The 26,916-nt window shown below is 42.2% G+C and overlaps 3 protein-coding genes across 15 annotated transcripts in view; 1 reads left to right on the top strand and 2 right to left on the bottom strand.

Moving 5' to 3' along the window:
• The window catches only part of rock2a (rho-associated, coiled-coil containing protein kinase 2a), a 34,562-nt gene extending 16,445 nt beyond the window's left edge, over window positions 1-18,117 (top strand). For 2 of the 12 annotated variants that reach the window (XM_028996828.1, XM_028996844.1), the window contains exons 2-33: window positions 1,940-2,021; window positions 2,523-2,623; window positions 3,793-3,930; window positions 4,552-4,812; window positions 4,995-5,139; window positions 5,648-5,786; window positions 6,016-6,107; window positions 6,241-6,400; window positions 6,670-6,733; window positions 6,985-6,996; window positions 7,378-7,506; window positions 7,981-8,116; window positions 8,210-8,301; window positions 8,388-8,634; window positions 8,710-8,816; window positions 8,904-9,063; window positions 9,290-9,450; window positions 9,828-10,012; window positions 10,198-10,267; window positions 10,487-10,590; window positions 10,822-11,008; window positions 11,233-11,326; window positions 11,590-11,684; window positions 11,899-12,090; window positions 12,615-12,783; window positions 12,976-13,086; window positions 13,744-13,814; window positions 13,915-14,003; window positions 14,119-14,197; window positions 14,320-14,581; window positions 14,829-15,042; window positions 15,323-16,749. In XM_028996828.1, coding sequence (XP_028852661.1) covers window positions 1,940-2,021; window positions 2,523-2,623; window positions 3,793-3,930; window positions 4,552-4,812; window positions 4,995-5,139; window positions 5,648-5,786; window positions 6,016-6,107; window positions 6,241-6,400; window positions 6,670-6,733; window positions 6,985-6,996; window positions 7,378-7,506; window positions 7,981-8,116; window positions 8,210-8,301; window positions 8,388-8,634; window positions 8,710-8,816; window positions 8,904-9,063; window positions 9,290-9,450; window positions 9,828-10,012; window positions 10,198-10,267; window positions 10,487-10,590; window positions 10,822-11,008; window positions 11,233-11,326; window positions 11,590-11,684; window positions 11,899-12,090; window positions 12,615-12,783; window positions 12,976-13,086; window positions 13,744-13,814; window positions 13,915-14,003; window positions 14,119-14,197; window positions 14,320-14,581; window positions 14,829-15,042; window positions 15,323-15,596 — 4,422 coding nt within the window. In that variant the 3' untranslated portion in view covers window positions 15,597-16,749. The other 10 variants (XR_003751288.1, XR_003751291.1, XR_003751287.1 and 7 more) reach the window with 10 other exon arrangements.
• Window positions 18,118-18,207: 90 nt separating this feature from the next.
• On the bottom strand, window positions 18,208-21,551 carry slc66a3 (solute carrier family 66 member 3). Of its 2 annotated transcripts, XM_028997245.1 has the most exons (7): window positions 21,269-21,551; window positions 20,351-20,433; window positions 19,864-19,933; window positions 19,686-19,743; window positions 19,152-19,272; window positions 18,944-18,985; window positions 18,208-18,792 (listed from the first exon to the last, which is right to left on the bottom strand). In XM_028997245.1, the coding sequence occupies exons 1-7, from the start codon at window positions 21,511-21,513 to the stop codon at window positions 18,701-18,703; spliced, it is 711 nt and encodes a 236-aa protein (XP_028853078.1). In that variant the 5' UTR covers window positions 21,514-21,551; the 3' UTR covers window positions 18,208-18,700. The 2 variants fall into 2 exon arrangements, with proteins under 2 accessions (XP_028853078.1, XP_028853087.1); XM_028997254.1 differs by lacking the exon at window positions 18,208-18,792 and having other exon boundaries at window positions 18,944-19,034.
• A 125-nt stretch (window positions 21,552-21,676) lies between these two features.
• On the bottom strand, window positions 21,677-23,402 carry cimip5 (ciliary microtubule inner protein 5). The gene is made up of 3 exons (XM_028997298.1): window positions 23,109-23,402; window positions 22,435-22,474; window positions 21,677-22,168 (listed from the first exon to the last, which is right to left on the bottom strand). Exons 1-3 carry the CDS (start codon window positions 23,336-23,338, stop codon window positions 21,968-21,970), a joined length of 471 nt encoding a protein of 156 aa, XP_028853131.1. The 5' UTR covers window positions 23,339-23,402; the 3' UTR covers window positions 21,677-21,967.
• Window positions 23,403-26,916: the final 3,514 nt, after the last annotated feature.

Below are 26,916 nucleotides of genomic sequence, written 5' to 3'. Positions count from 1 at the left end.
CGTTCCTACAGTGTTGTATGGGTAAAACTGAGGTAAACACATTCCTCTGGATGACTGTTTTGTTTTCTACCTCCATGTTTGTGCCTGCACCACCGTAAAACTGCATCAGGCTGAGGAGGATGAAGGGCAGGATTGAGAGGGAGAGGATGGCCTCATTATGCCCGTTTTTGGTGGTGGGACCAGGGACATGCAGGTCCAACTTTCAAAGCTGCCACCTCATTTTCGGGCACAATGCTTTCATTAACTTTGTGCATTTTGTGGTTTTGCTCATTTTGCCCCTTCATATAAATGTTGTCACTGAGGAAATTACCAACAAACCAGGAATGAATAGGCAACTCAAGCCATTTCCTGTGTGTGTGTGTGTGTGTATGTGTGTGTGTGTCAAGATATCTGTGGTCACTGCAAGTATTCCATTGTCGTGAGCCTGCATGTTGTAACAGGCCAGATAGGTGCATGATTACCTTGGGTGTGAGGGGGTTGAGTTGAGAGAATTCGGCCATTTACAAAACATATATATATATAAATTTTAAAACAACAAAAATAACATTTGTCTTGCATGCTTTATGTTACATATTTACTATCTGTCTGTTGTAGGAAACTCTTTTGCACTCATTGCGATCAAGCCTTCAACACATTGAGATTATCTCCGACTCCCGGTGGGCAGAGTCATTTCCTGTATTGCTGAGCTCATAGACAAGATGTGCTGCTCATTTGAGCTTTTGTTGCCTTAAATAGTAGCAAGGCCTGCCTCATGTTGGGCCATGGGCTTGAGAGAGTGAAATGGGCGAATCAGCAGTCACCACGGCTGGCAGAGTGGGAGAAACACACTGATTCGGTTTCAACTTCATAAGTATTTGTATTTTTGTGTTTTTATTTTTTTATTTACAGTATAAGCTTTGTGTGTGCAACCCCATACTTTGACTGCCTTTCCCTTTTCTCCATAGTTGGCAGAGTTTCCCCGGCGACCAAGATTTGTACATACAGAACAATAGACCCAAAATGTATTTGAGCCTCTTTGAGATGTGGGTGAAAGAGATCTCAATGTGTGCACATTAGTACCACAGTGAAATGAATGCAGTGCACCAATGCTGATGCAAATTATTGATGCAGAAGAATTAAGAAGGTTGAAAAAATCAATTTCAGCATTTGTAAATAGAACATTACCTAAATTAATAAAAAAAATCTGACAGACTGGACTACATTGCCATTGTTCAAAAGGCCTGAAAAAATGCCACATGGGTAAAACAAAGTTAGCACTTGTTGCACATCCCACTTATGCATACATAGAAGAGGACTTAACTTAATTGTTAATATCTTACCTTAATCCATTTGCTGTTGCAGTATTCAGAGGCAATGTGTATTTTGACTTTCATGGTCATCAATTAATCTATGACTTGCATTTTGGACTGGCATTCAAGTGCCTGCCCATTTCTTTATTCACTTTGTTCATAAATTCTGGTTGTGACATGCCATTTTCTTTTGCCAATAAAAGAAGAATAAACATATTACATAACAGTGAATATTCAGAATATTTTGCTGATCTCTTATGTCCATATGTCATATGTCCTAAGTAATCAAAGTGACAATGTGTACATCATTGATGGTAACATGAAAGCATGTTGTAAGTCACTCTGGATGAGGGCGTCTGCTAAATGCCACAAATGTAATTGTAAACGTAAGTGTGTACCTGAATCATGCCCAATTCTGATTTACTAACCTGCCCTGCATTTGACATCTTTAAATGTACAGTGTTGTACAATTCTGATATAAATCATAAGAAGATTATCCTGTACTTTATTTAGAGCTCTTTATAAGCTTTCAGGAAAGTTTTATGAGTAACAAATAAACTTGATCTGAGTGACTGCCCAGCATATTGTTCTCTAGTACCGTGGACCAATTTAGTTTCAGCAGTTAATTTTGTTTATTACTTTCTCCACAGGATTCCATGACTGCCATGGTTCTGGATTTAGACTTCCCAGCCTTGCGCAAGAACAAAAACATTGAAACATTCTTGAACAGATGTAAGTATGAGATGTAAATGACTGCTTTCTCTCTCTGTGTGTGTGTGTGTGTGTGTGTGTGTGTGTGTGTGTGTGTTCCGAAGCTGCAGGACCACGTCATCCATGTCATTGCATGACATTTTCATCTTATAAAGGAAGAATTGAGTATACAGTCTGTAGAAAACAGTATATCTGCAGGCACATTTCCACTGCCAGCATCTGTATGCTAGAGCACTTCTGCTGCAGGGTTGGCTGATGCCATGTTGTGTAATTATTAGATCAGAGCTGGGAGCTGGGTTGGAATCATCTGTTGCCATGGTTACCCTATGGATTAATGTTTATTTAGTTGTAAGGGTAATAATGCCACAGAGCATCAATTCAAACATGCGCATTTATGTCAGTGAGAAGTGTTGATTGAATTGTCTGAATCCTCGTTTGATCGAATGTAACTTTTTTTTTTTTTTTTTTTTTTGCTCATTTGCAACATCTTATTGCACTCTCTCTGTTCTCCATCTTCTACAGATGAAAAAGTGAACAGCCAAATCAGGGATCTACAGATGAAGTCTGAGGACTTTGACAGGGTGAAGGTGATTGGCAGAGGGGCATTTGGAGAGGTTCAGCTGGTGAGACACGCATAAACACTCACACTCTGTAGAGTTGTTCTCTATTTATTTTGTAGAGTTATTTATTGCAGTTCACAGCCATGTTAACCTTTTGTTATCTTAATTCCCCTGACCTCGCATGCAGCTATGTAATCGTTATCTGTCTATGCACAGTCTTTGCTCCGTCTTTGCTCATTAAGCCCTCATTGCAACTTCATGAGACTAAAGTTTACCATTACATGATCACTCAGCAGCAATATTAGCTATTCTGTGATTACAGCTGGCCTTTCTCATGTTTGATGACCCTCAGTTAGCGTTTAGTCAGCACTGTAAGTTACTTTTAGCCAGAGATTGCTTTAGATGAACGATGATCGCCTGATTGTCTGCAGCCCTAAAATCATTACGTTGACAGAATGGTGAATGATTGCCGAGCTAGTTGCAGCAAGTACAGTGAAACCACCAGCACTCACTCATAAATGTACTGGAGCTATATTTGAACTATGTGCTCTGTTGTTACTAGATTAGGAATGACAGGCTGCACCTTCCTTGCAGAGACATTTTGCAGGTTCCCATGCAGCTGAATGGAGAGACATCATTATCTAATAATACAATTAATTTGAAGATTCTTTTCAGGCATGAGTCAGAGAGAGAGGAAAAATTATCAGTGTGATATCCTGGCATTGTTGCTGGAGATTGAACCCAATTCCATGGACTTTCATCATGAACCAGCAGACTACCTAGCTATTCTTCTGCCAGCAACCTCTAATATTATACCACTCTTAAAGTGATGCATGAATTCCTAGAATTTCAAGTCAAAAAAACTAATTGGGCTGAATGTCAGTTAGCGAGTGCATGCTCCACCCATATAGAGTGATTGTTTTATTTGGTCTGTGAATTTATTGCTGGACCACAAATACCTAATTTAATCAATATAATCATTCACTTTCCTGCACAAACTGGATTAACAAATATAACTTTTTTTTTTTTCTTTAATGGAATAGTATTAAATCAGAGAGAAACTGTCAATTAATCCTTCATTATTAACTTATTCCCATGCATATAATTACAAGATAGCCAGCTAACAATGATTTGAAACCAATCAGATCAATAGTTTGCTAAACATCCCAGTTTTGCTATTTGCTATTCTTTTCACAAATAAGTGGATCCATGGCAGTGTCTGTCTGTCTTAGGTACGACACAAAGCTTCCCAGAAGGTGTATGCCATGAAGATTCTCAGCAAGTTTGAGATGATCAAACGCTCTGATTCTGCCTTCTTCTGGGAGGAGAGGGACATCATGGCTTTTGCTGACAGTCCATGGGTCGTACAGGTAAAATATTCATACTCTTGCCTGAATTCATATAGTAAATAGTATGGATCAGTTTTGCTTTCTTTTTTCCTTTAACACATTAGAGAGAGAAAACATTGCCAATGTTCCCTGTATTTTCTCTACAAGAATATCATTCTTACACCCAGAGATTTGATCATATTTGAAATAAGCCTTTTGTTAGTTTGTTGTATATTCCTCCATTGTTAGGTGGTAAAAAGAGAAGTTTGTCATTGGGTTTCTGAAAAGTGACACATCATATCTGAAAACCACCATTCATGTCATAAATAGATTTGGTCAATTTTGAACCATTTTTCTTTATTGTTTATTACACTACAACATTTCAAATGGCTACATCTTCACCTTTGTTTGCTTTTAATAAGTCTTGATTTTACTTTTTTCAGATGTAGTTTAAAATGTTTTTCTATCAAAAAGCAGTTGTTTTGTGGAAGATGCTGCATGAACATACCAACCAATATAACATATTTCCATACATTTACCCCTACAGAACCCCTCAATTTAGTTATTTTCGCATGAGTAAAAGTGGGAGGGTGTGTAAAAATGTTCTCATGCAATCAAACAACTGTGCCTTATGCATAATGCCATCTTGTACCTGTCGTCCAGCTCTGCTGTGCATTCCAAGATGATCGCTATCTTTATATGGTGATGGAGTACATGCCTGGTGGGGACCTAGTCAACCTGACCAGCACCTACGATGTCCCAGAGAAGTGGGCCAAATTCTACACAGCTGAGGTGGTTATGGCGCTTGATGCCATACACTCCATGGGATATATCCACCGAGACGTCAAACCTGACAACATGCTGCTAGACCGCAATGGCCACCTGAAGCTAGCTGACTTTGGCACGTGCATGAAAATGGACTCGGTCAGTTCTGTTCCTGTATTTTTCTCTTTGTGAATGTGATTGAGAGAGTGATTCTATTGAAAATTGGAATCTGTCACCATGACTACTTTCAAAGTCATTCAGAATATGCCCCAAATAAATTCACATTTGTATTTGGGCCTGACGTGTTACACCAACGTCTTCCCCACTTACCTCACCTGCAGACTGGCATGGTGCACTGTGACACAGCTGTTGGGACACCGGACTATATCTCACCTGAAGTTCTGAAGTCACAGGGTGGCGACGGTTACTATGGCCGCGAGTGTGACTGGTGGTCTGTGGGTGTGTTCATCTATGAGATGTTGGTTGGTGAGTAAATCCAGCTGTGTCTTCATTGCTCATGCAGGGGTGTCAAACCTGTGAACCACGGGCCACATCCCGCGAAATCACTTTATAAACATCTATTATTGTGGCCCAGCCATATGAAGTGCTAATAACAAACTACACAAACTACAGAACCAATCATGCAGTGCTTCAGTTGTCTTGCCGAACTTTACACTGCAGCTGAATCTGTATAGGAGCAGTTTCCACAGCATATGGGTGAAGCAGCTCGAAGGTCTTTTTTTCATGCCTCAGTCACAAAGCATGTGCGATCTCTATGGGATCTTATTATTATGGGATCTGTAGTTTGTGTGTTATCAATGCTTCATATCGCCGATGTTCTCGCTCGATGTTGCCCATGGGCTACGTGTTTGACTCATGTGGCTTAATGTCACCACTTGGGCTCTTCCCATTTCTCCCATTCCTTCTGGTGGATTAGATAAATGTCTAGCTGTTTCCTCCACTGTCTATCGCTCTCTCTCTCTCTCTCTCACAGGTGACACCCCCTTCTATGCCGATTCCCTGGTGGGAACATACAGTAAGATCATGGATCACAAGAACTCCCTCAACTTCCCTGATGATGTTGAGATTTCTAAGGAGGCAAAAGGCCTGATCTGTGCTTTTCTAACAGACAGGTGAGCACAGTGTCAGTGTGAGGTCAAGTGGTTTGTGGTAGAAATATCTTTGGGGCAAGAGCTCCTCACCTTGACAGTTTAGCAGAATTACACAGAACCTTTTCTGCTTTGTCTGTGCATGAAGAATTTTTGTTTTTGTGGGTTTATTTTAATAAATAAAATGTTATTTAATCATTATCTATTCACTTTTTCCCTCTTCATTTGAACTTTGCTTTTTTTGTCCTTTCAGGGAAGTACGTTTAGGTCGAAATGGTGTGGAAGAGATCAAGCGTCACCCCTTCTTCAAAAATGATCAGTGGACCTTTGACACCATCAGGGACAGTAAGTTAGAACATTAGATAAAGAGTTAGGAAATATGAGCCAATATAAAGATTTTGTAATGTTCTTATTGTTGTATTGTTCTGTCTTCCTTTTGCCATGATTTAAATATGCTTTATCGTTTATTCTCCTACAGCGGTTGCTCCAGTTGTCCCTGAGCTGAGCAGTGATATTGACACCAGTAATTTTGACGAGATTGAGGATGATAAGGGTGATGCTGAGACATTCCCAACATCAAAAGCTTTTGTGGGAAACCAGCTTCCATTTGTGGGCTTCACTTACTTCAAAGAGGACCAGTTAGTTCTCTCTGTCATTCTTCAAAGCCACTTTACTGTATTTTTAATATATATTAATATTTTTAACTTATATTAATTGATGCATCATTATAGCAGTATGACAGTTAAGTGCTGTGCTTGTGTTATGTGTTGTCATGGAAAAATGTTAAGTATGATTGGTGATACGTTATTTATGCCTCTCATCAGTCACATGGATGTGCCATCCTTGCATTTGTATGAAATGAGAAATCTGTGACTGAACTACACCACCCCCTCTTTTTCCCCCTCAGGTTGCTCAGTGCGTCAAACAGTGGCATGAGAGAAAACGAGCATCCGGCATCCATTAAAAGAGAGGCAAGCATCTCCACTTCACATCTACTGAATGTCCAGTTCTGTGTTTTAATAAAGCGTATACCCTCGCTATTTCTTCTCAAACCTTCTGGTTGTTAGCCAGTAGTCAAGTGGATTACTGGCTAATCCTGAGCTAATTAATGAACTCCATAACAACACGTTCAAACATAATGAGCTTTTGTAATCAGCTGAAGGAAAGGTAAATCCTGGTTATTGATCTAACCCTAATGCACTTTGTGTTCTTTATTTTTCAGGACACTTTAGCGGTAAGTATTCTTTACGGTCTTTATGTATTTATTTATTTGTTTGTTTGTTTATTTATTTATTATAAAATAGTGAAATAAGCCCTTACATGTTAAATGTTCTATCTGGAGAAAGTAAACAGGAAGTTATGTAGACTCCCTTATCAGTGTTCTGTCTAGATCAAACAAGAAAGGAATAAAACCAAGATATTTCACATAAATACGTATATAAAAGTAGGTGGATATCTAACAAACACTCATCTTTTTCTTAAGTAAGCAAATAAAGCATAAATATGAGAAGCCGCTTAATGACTGGCCAAAATACAGGTACAGGCGAGGCAATGTTACAAAATTGAATTTACCCCAGTATGATTTTTGATGCCTCCTCTGGCCTGCTCTAATAAGCTGCAGAAAAAGCTGCACTTGCTAGAGGAGCAGCTCAACGCTGAGATGCAGTCCAAAGATGAGCTGGAGCACAAATGCAGAACAGCCACTTCACGCCTGGAGAAGGTCTCTAAAGAGCTGGATGAGGAGGTGGGTGATCTTAATCTATGATTGACAATGGTCTCTAGGTGAAGCCATTATAGAAGGGATTATTGTCAGAGTGATCTTTTAAGTTCTGTTCTACTGCTTTCTAGGTTAACATGGTGTATGCTTATCCGGCCTAGGATTCATTTTTCATTTTCCATTAGTGATTCATACATTCATTCATTCATTTTTCAAAATCTACATTTTTATACAACTGGACACTTGTAATCAGGTTGCTGACTTGGAGTAGAGATTGTCTGGCAAGTCTGTGCAGAAAGTTTTTGCATAAATGACAGGAAATTCTGAAATGTGATGCAGATGATATTTCCGCTTATGGATAAATTAGGGAATTTCTTATCAAGGGGCTCATGGCCCAGCTGTGTTGTTTTTAGCTCTGAAATCTGGAACAGTTTTCAGCAGTTAATATTGATTGAGTCTGCCATCAACAACCGATTGGTTTACATGTGCTGATTCTTTCAGACTTGCAGCAGGAAGAGCCTGGAATCGACACTGAGGCAGTTGGAGCGGGAAAAGGCCCTGCTCCAACACAAAAGCGTGGAGAGCCACAGGAAGGCAGAGAACGAGGCCGACAGGAAGCGCTGCCTTGAGAACGAGGGTGAGAACCTTTTAAAATCCAAGAATCTTAATCTCATTGCCATACACTTCCTTCAGACCAGCTTCTGAATGTTACACTGATTTATTTTCACAGTCAACAGCCTGCGTGACCAGCTGGAGGACATGAAGAGAAGGAACCAGAACTCGCACATCTCCAACGAGAAGAACATTCAATTGCAGAGACAGGTGAGCGCAGATGAAGGTGTGTTTGGGTGGACAGCATGTGTCGAGTTGGGAAATAACTCTTCCATCTGGTGTGGCGTGCGCTGCAGCTGGACGAGGCCAACACTTTGCTGCGTGCTGAGTCGGACTCGGCGGCTCGCCTTAGGAAGTCTCAGATGGAGATGAGTAAACAGCTGCAGCAGCTGGAGGCCAACGGGCGTGAACTGCAGGACAAGTGCTGCCTGCTGGAGAATGGAAAGCTGAAGCTGGAGAAGGAGTGCCTCAGCCTGCAGGCTGCCTTGGAGGCTGAGAAACGGGACCTGAGCCAGGGCTCAGAGACCATCTCTGACCTGCAAGGTGTGTCATTTATTTATTTGTTTGTTTGTTTGTTTCTATCATTTGGTTCCACCTCTAACAGTCTCATCTCTTCAGGACGCATTTCAGGACTGGAGGACGAAGTGAAGCTGGTCCGAATGGCTTTGTCCAAAGCTGAGGCTGAGAAGCGGCAGCTGCAGGAGAGACTAACAGACCTTGAGAAGGTAAACTTTTGTTGCTTGATGTTTTCACGTAAGATTTGCACCGTAGTGTAATACTGATCATCTTCAAAATGTATTTTGACCCAATAGGAGAAGAACAATAAGGAGATCGACATGACATACAAGCTGAAGGTCCTTCAACAGGCCCTGGAGCAGGAAGAAGCAGCGCACAAAGCCACCAAAGCTCGACTCGCAGACAAGAACAAGATCAGCGAGTCTATAGAGGGAGCCAAATCAGGGGCCACAAAGGGTAGGAGCGGGGTAAACTGGGAAACTACAGTAGCTATTACATGCAAAAATGTTTTTTGTTACTAAACAGAGGGGAATAAAAATACATCTTAACCTGAATACATTTAATTTATTGTAATGTTTTATTTTTAAGTACTGCTCAATGCTGTAAATGTAATGATTTTGTATGAAAAGGTGAACAATGTAGCACGAGCAATTTTGAATTTCTGAATAACATGTTATGGCAGAGATGGAGCAGAAGTATCAGGAGGAGCGTGCTGCCAAGATGCGGCTGGAGAACAAGGTCCTGGAGCTGGAGAAGCAGCGCTCCATGCTCGACTGTGACTACAAGCAGTCGCTGCAGAAGCTGGATGAGCTGCGCAAACACAAGGAGTGGCTCACTGAGGAGGTGACTTGGGTTAGGGGAGGCTCTGTTTTTTTTTTTTTTTGGGATTGTTTGTCTGACCCTACCACATTACCACTGCACATTTCTCTGTGGGATTTTAATGTATGCGTTGAAACAGCCAAGTGGTTTTTGACAAGAAGCAAACATTTATTTAAGACGCATGCAGACTTTGCTGCAACCAAAACGCTCAGTCATTTGAAAGCAATTATTTTAAGAGCAGAAACTCATCAAGAGCTGTTCCTCTATGCTCCCCAGTGATTATTTTACTTTGCTCTGTTTTACTTAACTTGCTTAGTGATCTAATGTTTCGCAAATGCCGTGTACAGCAGTTTGTCATTGTTTTAAATGATTCTTTTCTGACAACCCCATCCTCCCGCCAGGTTAAGAATTTAACCCTGAAGATCGAGCAAGAGGTCCAGAAACGGAGCCTTACCCAGAACGACCTGAAAGCCCAGAACCAGCAGCTGAACGCACTCCGCATGTCAGAGAAGCAACTGAAACAGGAGACCAACCACTTGCTAGACATCAAACGCAGCCTGGAAAAACAAAACCAGGAGCTACGCAAGTATGCAGCCTTGCTTTTAGTTGTTAATGCGGATTATTAGGTAGTATGCATGGAAGCAGGTTGAGTGAATCCCATATGATTTAAAGTTAATGAATTCAGAAGCTTTATGCCTTTGGAAGAGTTCATGAAACTGGGGCTTGAGGGTCTGTATATAGTCAGTAATGGCCTTCTGGATTTGTCTACAGGGAACGGCAGGACTCAGATGGACAGATGAAGGAGTTACAGGACCAGCTGGAGGCTGAACAGTATTTCTCAGTAAGCACCTTTTTTTCTTCCTTATAGCTTTGATGCAACTGCGAACATGTCAGATTTTTTTTATCAGTAATCATACCGGAGTTGACTGGATTATTTATTATGAGTGCGATTGTTGTAATACTAATTCTGGAAAAGAATGTTGCTCACATGCCATGTACGTTGGACATTCTCTGTAATACGCAGCCGTTGTAATAATGAGTATGGTCCTTGTCTTAACAGACGCTGTACAAGACCCAGGTGCGAGAACTGAAGGAGGAATGTGAGGAGAAGAACAAATTGTACAAAGACATGCAGCAGGCCCTCCAGGAGCTGCAAGAAGAGAGGTAACCCGTATTTCACACATCAGGATCAGTAGTCATCCATCACTCTAATGGTCAGGCTAGGGTAGGAGGTACTAACCCCTGCATACCAGGAACTAACTCAGTTGTTCAACCGCATTATCTTGGATTCCAATGGCCCTTGTCAAAGTGTTTCAGATTCTGCTGCCAGCACGTTAGCAAGACAGTCATATTCTTTCACTATGGCTGCTAATCTGATCATTTTTTTGGGCACAGGGACTCGCTGGCAGCTCAGCTGGAGATCACGCTGACCAAAGCAGACTCTGAGCAACTGGCCCGCTCCATCGCCGAGGAGCAATACTCAGATCTGGAGAAGGAGAAGATCATGAAGGAGCTGGAGATCAAGGAGATGATGGCTAGGCACAGACAGGAGCTGTCCGAGAAGGACATCACCATCAGCTTAGTGAGTGATGAATTGTAGCAGTTATGTTATGTTATGTTGGTGTAATACTGGCTCAGAGAGAAAATTTATTAAGATACATTTTCCTTGTATTGCATTTACATGATTTAACCACTTATTTGGCAATCAGCATTCACTAATTACAGGGTCCACTACCCTAGAAACAATGTACAGGAGGCACGATTACGTTTAATTTTAATTTAACTTTTTTTCTTTGTCTGATACAGTTAGAGGAGGCTAATCGTACACTGACTAGTGATGTGGCCAACCTTGCCAATGAGAAAGAGGAGCTGAACAACAAATTAAAGGAGGCACACGAAGGCAAGTCAGCTCCTGTTTTCATTGGCTTTTTTTTCCTTTTTCTGAAATGCTGCCACAATGGGAAGTTCCCACTTGTTCTCAATTCTCCAATTGGGCTGTTTTCTCCACCCATGCAGTCGTGTTATGCAATGTGTTTTGTAGTAAATGACTCACGAGTGAGTCATCCTTGTCGAACAACTCAAAAATATCATGTTAGCCCTGTAGGATGGTAAATACTTGATATTGCATACTTTTTTTAAATGAATATAACTCTTGATCTGCAGGTCTGCAGAAAGGGCAAGAGGTAGAGCAGCAGATTGCTCAAATGAAGCAGACATTTGAGAAACAGCTGCAGTCTGAAAGGACATTGAAGACTCAGGTACAGAACGCAAAGTTTCTGTTAATTAGAGCTGTGTAGGACTTGAGACATTAGTAAATTTTTGAAAGAATAATTAAGTGAATTATGCAAGTATTGCATAATTCAGTATTTCTGTGTAGATTTTTCTGATCAGGTGAATTCAATATTACACAAGGCTTCTTGTTTACTTGCCCACACATATCGGTCAGATTGTGCACTCCTGTGGACATTTTAGGCAGTGAACAAATTGGCTGAGATCATGAACAGGAAGGTGGTGCGTGGTGGAAGCAGTCGCCGTAGCAACGACACAGACGTTCGGCGGAAGGACAAAGAGAACAGGAAGCTGCAGCTGGAGCTTCGCTCTGAGAAAGAGAAGCTCAACAGCACCATCATCAAGTACCAGAGGGAGATCAACGACATGCAGGCAGTAAGAACACGAATGGACAACCTCTCACAAATGCACAAGCAGTGTTTTGTGACACTGGAACGTGCACTGTCTACAGCTGTTAACATACACATCTTGCTGCACCCGCAATCAGCACGTGTGCCAAGTCTGAATGAATTTGGTAGAGGCCTGAATAGTCTGCCTTGCTGAATGTAAAGTCACAGTGACCGGTGACTAGGTTTGCAATTTGTACCAAATATGATTGGTACAAAGATGTTCTTGAGGCATTGTGTGCATGAGAATGCTACTGATGGATGGACAAATCTAAAGCCTCCAGCCATCACTTTTGCATATGTGGAGTCATAAAGAAACACATTTCAGTTTAGAGGTCTTTTTTGTGTGTGTGTGTGTTTTTATCATGCTAATCGTGCTTACATGTACCAAATACACTGCCATCGTTGTATTTATTTTACTCCCACACAACCATCATTACTTACATACTGTATAAAATTATCATTTGTCATATTTCTTACATCATTAACACAGACCACACTGTGTGTCTCCAGCAATTGGCGGATGAGAGTCAGGTACGCATTGAGCTGCAGATGGCACTGGACAGTAAGGACAGTGACATTGAGCAGCTGCGCAGCGTCCTCAACTCTGTTAACGTTCACTCTCTGGACTCGGCCAGCGTCAGCAGTGGCCCCGACACCGAAACAGACGATTTGTATTCAGGTAATGCGGTCACCGGAGTGGTGCATTATTTTCCAATGTTACTCTCTTAAACTTTCCATGCTATTGTAAAAAAATATATTTTATGATGATAACCTAACTTCCTATGCATATTTCCTCAGCACATTTCAACCTTGTGCATGATTTTCAGTGAAATCAGACTTCAACAGATGAATGCGTTTACTTTTTTCACAGTGAGCTCCTTTTCAAAAGCACACACACAGTCTTTTGTGTGTGACAATGAGGACTTCCCTAATGCACACGTCTCTACAGAATCCTACTACTATGCCCCTGACTGTACTGCAGGTCCAGCCCTCCATTTGTTTGTGCTCCTTTTCCTTTTCTTCCACTCCTCATCCTCTCCTTTAATTCCTCTGAAATTAAGTTACAGTTCCGATGGTTTACAGTTCCTGGCATAATGGTTTTGGTTTTTGGGTGTAACCTCTCAAACTGGAAGATGTAGGTGACTGGCTTGGGTCTAGAATCTGGACTGAATTGCTCTTGAGCCTGGTGACTTTCTCTTGAGAAACAGTGGTTAATGGTTATATTTAATGATTGAATGGTATCATGAGATGTCGGGTAGGGTTGGGACTCATTCCAAATTGTCAATGCAATTTTGACAGTGGTTTAAACAAAAAGCAACATAATTTGTCCATTTTAATATGTATCTCAGCACTGAAAAAAAAATTTGTGTCTAAAGATCTAAAGATGATCTTATTGCCAACTGAAAATATGCAATTAATTTAGTTGATGATATTGATTTTCTGCTTCACCCCAATGCTGGACTTTAATGGCTTTTTCCTACAGCATGTACCATTAACATTTGCTGATTGTAATCCTGGGTGGTTTCTAGCTGATGCTCTGACCTGTGACTGTAATATTCTGCCATTTACAAGGGTTTAATTTTTTTACATTACCAGTCATGCCTTGTGGTCACATTTTTTGGTGATTGTTCAATTGCAGAGATGCGCCTGGAAGGTTGGCTCTCGTTGCCGGTGAGAAACAACACCAAACGCTTTGGCTGGGAGAAGAAGGTACAGAGTGTCTCTATCACCATGATCTAAGTCTTTGTGTGATGGGATGGATGAAGTTCAGATTGCTACTTTGGGCTAATTTATGTTTTTTCCTCTGCAGTATGTTATTGTGAGCAGTAAGAAGATTCTGTTCTATAGCAGTGAGCAGGACAAAGAACAGTCGAACCCTTACATGGTGCTAGATATTGAGTAAGTGGACCCAAAACATAAGCAAAAAAACAATTAAACAGACCGTTGGATTGGACAGATGCTTTAATTAACACCATGAGGTCTATATGAGTTCTATTCTCACCCTTCTCCACAGCAAACTGTTCCATGTACGTTCCGTCACTCAAACAGATGTGTATCGCGCTGACGCCAAAGAAATCCCGAGAATTTTCCAGGTGACCTTATCGGGCTTATTCCATAGCCAGTAATTCTTGATTTAAGAGAAATTTTCAGTGTTGAAAATAACTTGCCATTTAGAGCCATTGTTTAAACGCAAAAACTTTGTAACCCTCCCCAGATCCTGTATGCCAATGAAGGTGAAAGTAAGAAGGAGCAGGAGGTGGAGCCCCTGCCCATCGGGGAGAAGTCCAGCTACATCTGCCACAAGGGCCACGAGTTCATCCCCACCCTCTACCACTTCCCCACTAATTGTGAGGCCTGCACCAAACCCCTGTGGAACATGTTCAAGCCTCCACCTGCCCTCGAGTGCCGGCGGTGCCACATCAAGTGCCACAAGGACCATATGGACAAGAAGGAGGAAGTCATTGCGCCCTGCAGAGGTTGGTGTTGGTAATTATACTGATGTTTCTGTGACATCAGCAATGACTGCTTTAATGCAGAAAGGTGTCCACTGTTCCACATCTCTTTGGGTTTATTTTTACTTGCTTGTATGATTGTAATTGGCTTGTTTTTTTCAATTAGTAATGGGTCTTATTCAATTGCATAATATTCAGAAAGTGAAATGTGGGACTGATTTTGTAAATGGAGTTACGGTAGTACAGTGAAGCTCTGCTCTTCCTGCTCCAGTGAATTATGACGTCAGCACAGCCAAGAACCTGCTGCTGCTGGCTGCCTCTCAGGAGGAGCAGCAGAAGTGGGTCAGCCGACTGGTGAAGAAGATCCCCAAGAAGCCCCCAGCCCCAGAGGCGACCCACCGCTCCTCTCCGCGAGTCCCCGTCAAAGTGCAGCCCAGCCAGTCCATGAGGAGACCTAGCCGACAGCTTGCCCCTAGCAAGCCAAGGTGAGTTAGTGCTGCACCAGAGGCTGTTGGCTCATTTCCTGCGCCCACATTGAAATCTGCTCTCCACTATCGTTTCTTCGTAGCTATTGAACTGTACATACATCCCAGGTAGTTCAGAACCACGGTGATGTTTAATAAATGGTGTCCAGCAGTCCCGTTCAGGTTGAGTGAGGGGTGCTCTGATTGGCTGGCTTGACTAGCTTGTCTGGAGCTGCTGTAGAAAAGCAGGCTGGCGTGTGGCAGGTTGCAGATTGGAGAGCCCAGTTTGTGTGACATGCAGGGCCTCGACCGGGGAGCCAGCCTCGCTCCCAGCATCGGGGGAGAAACCCAACTGCATCATCCACAAGGGCCATGAGTTCATCCCCACCCTCTACCACTTCCGCACCAACTGTGACGCCTGCACCAAACCCCTGTGGAGCATGATCAAACCTCCCATCGCCCTGGAGTGCCAGCGCTGCAGCCTCAAATGCCACAGGGCCCACATGGACGAGAAGGACGAGGTTCTGGGGCTCTGTGCTTCATTCAGGATCGTGACGCGGTCTGAGCCGGGTTAAAGATCCACTCTGTGTGTGTGTGTGTGAGTGTGTGTGTGTGTCGGTGGGGGCTCATACTGTGCTGTCCAGGGTGCTTCCGCAAATGGAACGACTGCCTGAAGCACAAGGACTCGCTGTTTAACCACGGCAATTAACCTAAAAGAGCTGAGAGGTTTACCAGGGGCCTGCTTAACATCTAAATAATATCTAAAACACTGATTTGCACCCCCACACTGGAGCAGTCAGAGGAAGTGCTACACCTGCTGATGGCCCTATCTCAGCTGATGCCATTTTCATTTCCAGATGGCCGGACACGGGTTTGCAGGATTGGCACTGGGCACTGGATGATGTGGGTAGTGGTGATTATGCTGATGAGTTTGATTTCTGAGCAGGGGCCATGGGATCTGCATCAGGGTAAAAACTGCGGAATGGTGTGCAGTGGTTGTGGTTGCTCTGCTGCTTTGTCTTTGATGTTCATAAAGGCCCAGTGTCCAGCATTGATCTCCTTCAGCCAGACTTTGGCACAAACCGTTGCACAAAACACAGGGTGCAGGACACGGGGCCTTCATGAACACTGCTGGAGAAGTTTAAGAATCGACTAATAGTTTTCATTTGGACTAGACTCCCATCCAGGCATTCTAGTGAGTATTGATTTTTGCGTAGTGTTCAGGCCTGCCATCTAGAGCGATTCTTGAATCAGTCCGGTTTGCTGCTCTCTGTTGGGTATGCATAGTGATCTCAGGAGAACTGAACACAAACACTAATGTGAAATATATATGCATTTAATATAGATTTGCACCACCAGGCTGTTATTTCTCATTTTTCCACTTTTCTCAGGAAGATCTAGAAATCTAGTATCATTAGGGCAAAAAAGAAAGCAAAAACAGTTCTATGTATTTACATAAAATCCTCTGTCACCACAGTGTTGAAGAGTGAACTTTCAGACACCCCGTCCTCTCTGACCTTTCTTCATCCAAACCCTCCAAGATCAGATGGGGCCTATTTTCTAATTTAAAAAAGAAACCTGTGGCCTGTGGTGATGCTGAGTGCTGCATGTTCTGCTGTGCTGTGTTATTGGAAAGCTGAAATAACTTGAAGCAAAAGGAAAAGCTAATGTTTCTTTCTCCCCTTCTCTCTCTTTTTTTCCCCTTTCTTCTCTCTCTTTTTCTTTCCACTTTAGTTAACCTCACTTGGGATTGTGGTGAAACATGGTGATTGGTGTTTTTTCTTTTTTTTTTCCCACCATCAGAAAGTAAATGCACATGCAATTTATTATTATTTTTTTTTTAAGTTGTTTTAAAGGGACCTTTCCTTGCTGGGTTCACAGCACCATTCACTTCCACGTTGAGAATCTGTTGGCCCACCACACACAAGACCAGCCTCCTACAAACTGCAAGTAGTTCCACAAATAGCAGCATGGAAGCAGAGGCTTGGGGGTTTGTCCTTTTTCTGTGACCTCCCTCCAGCTTGCACAAGAACACCCTACTAGGACAAAGGAAGTTCTAAAGCACTTACTCGGACTGCAGCTCAGGAACGGACAAAAGAGCAGCCATCTTGGGACACCTGAAGTCCCGATGTGTCCCGATGAAGAGTGTTCTTTAGAGGTATCTGGTACCAAACACCACTGACATGGTGGCTCTACAGATCTTGTTGCATTTGCCAGTATGAGGACGTATCATCTTTTGTTTTGCGGGGAGGGGGGGTAAAGAAAGAAATGAGTTGCTATTCAGGGCCTTAGTATTTCTAAACGTACACTAGTTTAGAAGTTTTTGAGTGCTAGTTTGTGACCTCATGTTCACCCCCTCAGCAATGCCTTAATATAACAGTACGCACCACGGAGCTCAGTCATTATCAGAGAGCGATGTTTACTGCACTTGTTCATACGCAAATAGTGCACCCCGTTCCTACGGCTGTATTCTTCATTGAATGTATACCTAAGATGATCTGTGTGAGAGAAGACGATACTGTATATTTCACATCAACTTTGAGCCATCATTGGTTAAAAAAAAAATAAAAAGAAGAAAAATAAGTGTTTATAATTAGTGTGAAACCCAGCATGTGTGTGTTCAGTACTTGTGGGTTCTGTAGTCTTCTGGGCCATCCGCTCTCACACATGAATGTGCTCTAATATCGTTCCTGAATGAGAGAGTAAGCAGTAAAGGGTCTGCTTTATTTTTTACTGAGGATTTTCTTTTTTTTTTTAATGTAGCCACTTGGTATTTCACTGCAAAAATGGAAAATGCTGTTTGTACGCATTTCGGTCTCAGCATATGTTGTGCATCTCGCCAAGATGGTTGAGAGTACTGTACTGTTGTGCTGTGAACGTTTTCCATTTAAAGTCCTTCTGGAGCTTCTTGAAAGCATGTTCAAATTATAAATATACACCGTATATTTTAAGACATCATACAGGACACATTGTATTATTTATACTGGCGTGTGCACTTTCTATGTTAAAGCGCTATGTCCAGATTGCATGTTTTATATTGCAAAATTGACTGACTTAACCTGTTTGACAATTTAAAAAAAAAAAAAAATTACCCAATTCCACTGGTGTCCTGTTTTTTTATGAGTGCACCATAGTTAATGAGGTTCGTCATAAATATCAATTTAATGCACTGATTCAAATTCTGTATTTTCACAGAAGGGATTCTTTTATTCATTTTAACAGTATAAAAATACAAACACTGTCCATATCTGAAGGCCTGTTTAGAGAAGAAACAGAAATCTGTTAAGACAGGCTAGCTGCAGTCACGAAATACTGAAATCACAACCCCCCGGGGCTTGGAAATTTTTGTAAATTAATTTGGAAATTGATTTAAAGGAACAAAAAGGGAGTGCATCAAATATTTCTTGTGGAGAGCAGAGGAATGTTTAAGTGTTTCACATACATGTAACATTACAGTTAACTGACAAAACCGTTTCCAGAGTTTTGCCTTTTTAACATTGCACGCCGTATCTCAAGTTTTAATGTAAACACATGCAGGAATACTGTGCTAATCAGCATCAGTTCATTCATTTATTAATGAAAGCGGTTTGATCCATGTAGCACCAATGGAAAACAGTTCGTTTAGCCCATCGGTTCTAAGCCCAGCTACGGAAATTCCATGTCTTTAATGTTGGAGACCTCATTCCTTCTTCTTGCCGCTGGGTTTGTAGAACACCACCGTTGCAGTCACCCACAAGTTGAGAACAGTCATGACAACAAATCTAAAAAGTACTGCAATCGGGAGACACAAATGTAGAGTTATTGCTTTCAGTATTAAACTGTATTTTCACATAATCCATCAAGGGAACCTATATTTACAACCTATAAAAAATGTTGCCATATTAGGGTATAAAACCTAATGAACTCTAAGTGACCCACTCACCCTGAGAGTCTTTGGTAGTCATCAGTGTTGTGAAAATCCTTGCTGAAACAGATGTTTGCAACATTGGTCACACTAAATAGTCACCCTATATCTGGAAAAACGGTCCAAACAAGCAGGAACCAAACGCAGCCAACACACAATTAAACCACTGCGGGGAATATTCCAACCAAAAGCATGCATGCGACACTGCGCCAAAGTGTTGTCTTACCAAGGCAGGTGTAGGATGCCATGGCCCAGGTGAGCGTGCTAACCTGACCCGAGTCCTTGGACCTCCACAGACACTGGAGCTGAGCGAACTTGCTGCCTGCGCTGATGAAGGTGCAGAGGCTCTGCAGTAGACATGAGCACGGAGCATTTAATTTCTTCAGTTGTACATTGAGGCCAAAGTACAGCGGCTCTAATAAATTTAAGTTTGGTTTTACTTGTATATAAAAAAATATATATTTTTAACACATTTTACATTTTCATACTACATCCTCTGCTTTATAGAATAAAAGAAGCAGAACTTTGTGAAATGCTGGTAATATCCCAAGTGATGTCTAACTCTCAGCGAGCACAACCCCACCTTCATCATAATCCAAAGGAGAATATTCAGACCCATCTGGGCTCCCAATCTCAGTTACACTGAAGGTAAAATGATACAAGGTTCATGAAAACTGCAGTCCTCAGTCCAGACATTCAGACTGGGACCAAATATCTCCGATAGTGGGAGGGGGTGAAGCAGACATCTAGAAGCACTCACCATGGCAAGATCAATGACCCACTTCTGTACAGTAATCAGCTTCCATCCTCCCACAAACCTGTTCAGTCTTGGTCAAGGAAGATGTCTGATCATTATGACAAAGCACCACGAATCCTTTCCTTTAGTGTAATAGTGTGGGGTGGGATGGTGAGCGGATAAAACGAAGAGAACAGGATACACCACTGCATACACCAGCGCATGCTTCATGTTCCCATCGTAATGAAGAATCAGCAAGAGCAGGATGACGTCTAAAGAAAAGGGATAAGATAGCCGTTGGCCTGAAATATGTTTGTCGTGAGGGGCTAGAAGAACTTGATATGTGGAAGATTAGTCCTTTTGTAAATGAAGAATTATTCATGTTTGATTTGATACTACCACTGCCAATCACAAGTTTGGACGCACCTAATCATTTACGCATCTTGCATTTTTTACTTTAAAGAACAAAAACTGAAGACACAGGACTAAGAAGGTTATGTAATAAACAAATGTAGCAAATGAGGCAAAAGAACATGCGAGTCAAATTCAAAAACCGGCATTGCGTTCAAAATGGCATTCCTCCTCGTCTCCATAACCGCAACGGAGTAGGTGCTTCCAAACTTTTGAGTGATTTTGAGACTATACGCTATCATTGCACGCACACAGGGCCTGGTACCGTAGTGACGTACCTTGAGCTATCAGAATCGGGTACTCCAGGTAGGTCGGAGGCGGATAATCATAGTACATCTGATAGGACACGAACACAATGAACCTGCAAGAACAACGACGTGGGTTCCGGCTCCATTAGTAACTGCTGCAAGAAACTGGGTCAATTATCTTCTTTTCTCGTGCCAAGCACTTGATAAATCTTGAACAATACTTTTAATCAACGTTTAATTGTACACCCTGTTGTTGCGTAATGCTTTTTAATTGGGTGATCAGTCTGTGTCGAATGAGTCCTTCAAGACGACAGGATTCCCTCCATCCCAGATTAAGACATAACTGCTGCCATGTGTGCCACAGCTGGACCGGATGAGGGTAGAACATGCAACAAGACCCCTGGGACCACTTTTTGGGGCTTTTTTCAAAGCAACCACTCCATTAGTAAAGAAAAAAAAAAAAAGGGGTTGCAGGAGCCTAAATCCAGAATTTTTATCGGCCCCACTGCATCTTGTCCAGGCTCAGCATGCACGGCTGCAGCTGCAGGAAGCGGGGACATCGTGCAATTAGCGTAGCAGCGCGCCTATACACACACACACACACTTTGCATCAGGCATGCCGTATCTGGGTACCTGCGGGGCCGCTGGCCTTATCCAGCGTCTCAGAGCTGCGTGGAAGAGAACAGACCCCGCCCCCCGTGACGTCACTCGCCGTGATTACACGAGGCTATCGAAAAATCCCATCATCCCGCCCGTAAATCGATGCGCAGCCGCACTATAGATGAAGGCACAGTTAAATAAAAACTAATGTTGCCGTCTCCAGGAAGAGCTCTTTATGTACAAACTTGTTTTACTTAATGGTCGCGCTCCAAAGCCCGTCAAATCACGGCAGATGCGACGAAGGGAAGGAGAGGAAAGAGGGACATTGGGGACGTGCTGCATTCTTACCCTGCAAGCTCCAGCAGCAGGCTGTTCAGACTCACTCCCCTGGCCGACTTGGCCCTCATCACCACGAATATTTGCGGAAACTTGAGCACCATACACACGAAGAGCGTGCTGAAGTTGGCGAAATCCAGCAGCGCGTCGCCGTCCATGGTGAATCGAGGCGGCCGTTTAACAACTACGGCACGACGAGCGACAAAAGAGAGAAAAGAACACAGCCTGCATCTGGCTTCTTTCACTTCCGCACACATCAGCCCAGCCGCGTTTGGCCCGTCGCGGGATCCGTAGTTTCTCTATTTCACGGGACATCGGATTGGCAAAGACCGTGTCTGTGTGTGTGTGTGTGTGTGTTTTTCCTGTTTCTTCTATCATAGTCCTAATCGAACAGCACAAAATCGCACAAATATAAGCACGTGTAATGACACGTTTTATTATTATTTTTAAAGCTTTGCACAAATCTTGGCACAAAAAATAGTTTTACTGACAATAAAATGCATCAATGCTGGAAAAATTATCACATTACAAATGTTTATATGTAATGTGGGCTTAGCACCAGTTCGCCATAAGACATATTTTGTGTGAAATAATATTTCTTAAACAATTCGGTCATTCTGATCAAGCTCTGGTCATTTATTCTTGGTCCCCCTGTAAAGTAAAATGATGCATTTGAGCCGGTTGGAGAATGTGGGCCAGGCTGGTTAGGCCTTAGCAGGGCTGCATTTCCGGACTCTGCTTGGTTTTGTAATGGCCGCCTGTCGTCAGCAGCAGCAACTTGTCCATACGAACAAGCTCCTTGCCGAGTTCTGTGCACAAGCGGCTCCCAAAAATCTGGTTAGTTGTGTTGGGTCGGCACTGTGAGTATGCAGACTCACAGGCTGGCAGGGGAGATTCGGTCCTGGGCTGGCCCTGTGTGGACATGAATTTCTGTTTTACTTTTAATTACCATTTTTTTAAATCTAGAATTAGTTGTTTTCATCACTACAGTTACATGTATTGTTTAGGTTTCTACATTTCTTTTACATTGTTCTGGTTTATAATATATATTGTATGTGGGTGACACCAGCAGTGGCCAATTAGCCTAATTTGGATTCTGATGATGATATGCCCATCACTGCAGTCACTGTTGCTGTTTCCAGAACTAAACAGGCCAACAGTCCGTAGATTTGTCTTACCAGCTGGTTGTAGGTCTTAAGAAAACTCCAGTTCCTTTCCCTGGGCGGGAAGAAGAAAAAAGGCATTTACATTACAAGGCTGTAAACTTTAGTCATGTAAGCCTGCTGTAGTATCTGTATGTATGTGTATGTATATATGTTTTTCTTTTCCTTTTTGATTAGATTTTTTTATTTATTTATTTTTATTGGGGTCTAGATTGGGGATTGTTTCAGCTGTTTTCTTTTGTAACCTCGAGAATATTGTTATTGCCTCATGCTCTAATTAAAAATAATAAAATGTGAGCCTGCATGCGCCTTCGCAGAGGATCCGCTTCAAAAAATATATCAACAGTTTTCAAAATTGAGACAGAACCCCAAAATGAATATCAATAATTACTCATCATATAGAAGTAATATAGATGAATAAAAAGCTTACAAAATGTATATTTTATGCAAGCAATTTCTGGTCTGCTTTTTATTTTCTTAATTTCAACATAGATGGACAAATAGAAAGAAAGAGTAGAGTCTAGGCGACATAAACGAAACTCGACCCTAAACTAAACCAGGGGATCAGCGCGAGTGTAACTCGATCCCGATCAAATAACAATGGCTGCTTTTAATGGTCAACTTAACCCGCACAAGAGAAAGCGCCTTTTTAAAAAGGCGAAGCATGCAATAAAACAGCAGATCTTTACCAGCCCTTCACCCCAGCCCGCTCCGCGCGTACGAACTCCCGCCAAACCTGGTCCCGTGTGACCGGGTCGGCGGCGTCCCCGGAACCGGAGCCGGAGCCCCCGTGGCCGCTGCCCGGCGGACGCTGCCGGCTCACGGCGGCGGCGGACTGGGACGCGAGCGGGCCGCTCGGCCGCTCCTTCAGACGGTACCCGGCCGAGGTGGCGCGCCCGGGCTCGCCGCTCCGTTCCATCTCCCGCCAAAAACCCGGTTCGGCGTGGAGGCTCGCGCGCTTCCCGTCTGTTTACCGCCGCGTATCCCGTAGAAACGGCGACGCGCCGTTTAATTGGCTCGTTAAAACGCGCCATTTCCGCAGGAGAACGTGTTGCGGAGCCATTTCATTTACATTTACATTTACATTTACAGCATTTATCAGACGCCCTTATCCAGAGCGACTTACAATCAGTAGTTACAGGGTCAGTCCCCCCTGGAGCAACTTAGGGTTAAGTGTCTTGCTCAGGGACACAATGGTAGTAAGTGGGGTTTGAACCTGGGTCGTCTGGTTCATAGGCGAGTGTTTTACCCACTAGGATACTACCACCCACATTTCAGATGATACGAATGATTCAATTATTCTCTGATTACATGATTAAATGAAGGAACGTGTCCCGTTGTACGCATGTGCGAAGTTTGCACATTATGGTCATTGCTCATTTTTACGCGTCTGCCCTTCACCTGATCGACCACTAACCACGTAGCAAGATTCAAAATACGTTTAATTACGAAAGACACAGAAATGTCTGTAGAAGGAATTCTCCGGCTCGTCCACCAGATGACGGTATGTTGTAATGCACAGACGTGAAACTAAAAAAAAAAAAAACCACAATAACCTGGATATGGCGTTGTTGCTCTTCTAAAACATCACATTTCTATTTTTACTCATGTAATACATGAAACGAACAGGCATCTGGTAAAAAAAAAATAAAATAAGAGTGACTGCACTTCACTGAGTTGTGCTGCAAACATCTTAATCCCATTACAACCGTGTCATGGCAGTCCTTTGTGTTTCCCCCCACTAAAATTCCCTAAAACGACCTTCATGGAGAGCTGTAATGCAGACACTGGGGTGTTTTTTAATTTTCTAGTGTTGCCCGACCTCTACAGCAGCTTTATCACCTACTGAACGGCACTCGGCTTTTTATAATGCACACAACCACGTAAGTAAGCTTTTATTTGTGAGAAATAACGGTACCTTGCCATCTCTCCAGCTGGGTCTTTAGTAAGTAAGAGATGGCTGGAAATAAGATACTAAACTGCTCTGCCAAGGTGCGAGCAGCAGGCCGCGTTGCGATTCGGTTTCCAGTCAGTCGATCCCCTTTCCTGGTGTGTTATGTTGGTGGTCGATTGGTTGCCGCTGTATAACACACAAGGTTTCGTTCTGTAGATATACGCACCTTAGCTTGTTACGTTATTATTTTCTCTGTTGAGATTTAAGACCTGTGAGTCCAACCTGAGCCTTTCGATTGCAGAACCCCGGTTCTACTAATATACAGTTATATATTGGGACATGGTATCGTGACTGGAAGTATTTACACACGGGTACAGATACAGAAAAATGCAGGATCAGCCAATTATATGCACAATGTGTAAAGCCCTGTTAAAAAGTCTTACAATCCAGCAAAAACAAAAGCTGCAAGCAATTTTGTTAAACTAACATATATCAAATGCTGATGTAGGGGGAGTGGAAACGGGAAAAGGGAAGGTCCTCGCTCGCACCTGAAACATAACCATTCAAGACCTCGGAGACACACCCACCTCTGACCTAGACCGTGACATCAAGACTTTCACGGACTGCTTGGGTCTTCTTCTCCCCCCCACTCAAGCGTTTCAAGCCGTTTGGGGTTCAATAAAGGAACCCGGAGCACTGATGCAGACACGCTTCAATAGGGAAGACATCAGGTGCGTTGTCGGGTGTGCCCGGTCTTTACTGGGTGCACAGTTTACTGCAGAATCTCCTTATTTTCATCGACATTATGTGTAGAAAGACACTTTGTTATCCTTTATGTTCTCCATCTGTAGACGTCTGCAGGTGGGAGATCATTCCTTAGTTTACAGATTTTGGAGAAACCAACCCCAAGTTCTTATAGCACATCTCTTGATATCAACATAATTTTTTTACACTTTAAATAGTCCCTTCCTGCCTAAAAATTTAGTACAGTATGAAGTGTGTTTTATTTTGTAGAAAGTATGATATTGTGTGAAAACATATATATATATATATATATATATATATATATATATATATATATATATATATATATATATATATATATATATATATATATATATATATATATATATATATATATATATATATATATATATATATATATATATATATATATATAAAGCTCTAGTATTTTTCTGTATACACCAGGATCCACCCCATTAAGAAGCTCTTTAGATCTTCATCTTCAGAGAGACAACAAGCAGCTCTCTGAACTCTTTGCTTCTTTTCAAAAATTCCTTTTCATGTAATGACCATTTAATGTTTCTCTATAATAACACTTCTCTCAAGCTGTTGAAGTGATTTCTTTTTATCAGTTCCTTGTGTACTCAAAGCTATACACTAAAGTAAATACGTATCCCCATAACATTCCTCTGCTCATCCCTTTGATTGAGCCAGTAAATAATGATTGAAACGTCCAAACGACTTTGAACCGGTTTTATATTTGGCCACTCAGTGAATTCTGATTAGTGTTTCTGGCAACGAAAGGATTTAATTAAGCACTTAAGAGCCCATTTTCCAATAGAGCGTCTTCCACCTTTAAAAGCTCAGAAGCTCCACACCTACACTTGTCCTTCCCTAAACGTCATTCCCAAAATCAGGCAGACACACGTGCATAAGAAAATCTCTGTGACATGAAGAATTAGCTCACGGTGAGGATGGTGTAACTCAAGGCTGGCATAATTTACAGTCGTGGGAAGATCTGTGCCATATTTGCATGGGTGGTGTTTTTTTATTGCACATTTAACTGCGTGCACTAAGTGATATTTATTCACGTCCATTACACACACAATGTAAAATGTTCTGTTCTGCATTGTCATTCACAGATAAGACCAGTGGTTTTGTGGGGGGCGCTTATTCAGAGTTGCTTACAATCAGTAGTTACAGGGTCAGTCCCCCTGGAGACACTCAGGTTCATAGGCAAGCATGTTACAAACTAGGCTACTACCATATATAAAAATATGTACTGTATACCTATTGCAATAGAAATGAACCTATTTTTCTTTTCCATTTGAGATTGGAGAAGAGAAGTTAGTGTATGTTGTATTGGGGGGGTCTACAGTCACTCTAAATGATGAATATTATTAAAGAGAACAGTACATTCCAGTCAGAACAGCCAGCCTGCGCTGTTGTTTCCTAATCTCACTTTGAAGTTAGGGCACTCATGGGATTATAATATTATAAAATAGACCAGGTCTATTAACACCACTCTGGATTCTCGGCACAGGTGCACTCCATGGGTGTAAGCTTGAGGGCTTTGTGTGTGTGTGTGTGTGTGTGTGTGTGTTAAAGAGAGAGAGGTGGGAGATGCTTTAGTTTTTTGATGGCTGCCTCTGGCTTTTATCTCACACATACAGAAGCCCGCAGGTTCAGTCGTGTGGTGAGATGAGTGTTTGTCAGCTGTCAATCACTTCAGCCAAGCCATGACCACAGAGAACTGAAGTAGTATTATTTGGTATAGAAATAAAGGTCTAGTTATTACTTTTACTTATGGGATGGAGAATTATTTTATTTTTGAATTGATGGAAAAAATTTGCTTCAAC

The sequence above is a fragment of the Denticeps clupeoides genome, chromosome 1, assembly GCF_900700375.1.
Source record: "Denticeps clupeoides chromosome 1, fDenClu1.1, whole genome shotgun sequence".
In the NCBI taxonomy this organism is placed as follows: domain Eukaryota; kingdom Metazoa; phylum Chordata; class Actinopteri; order Clupeiformes; family Denticipitidae; genus Denticeps; species Denticeps clupeoides.
Note: the sequence above shows the minus strand (reverse complement) of the source record. Positions and strands in the feature narration are given on the sequence as shown.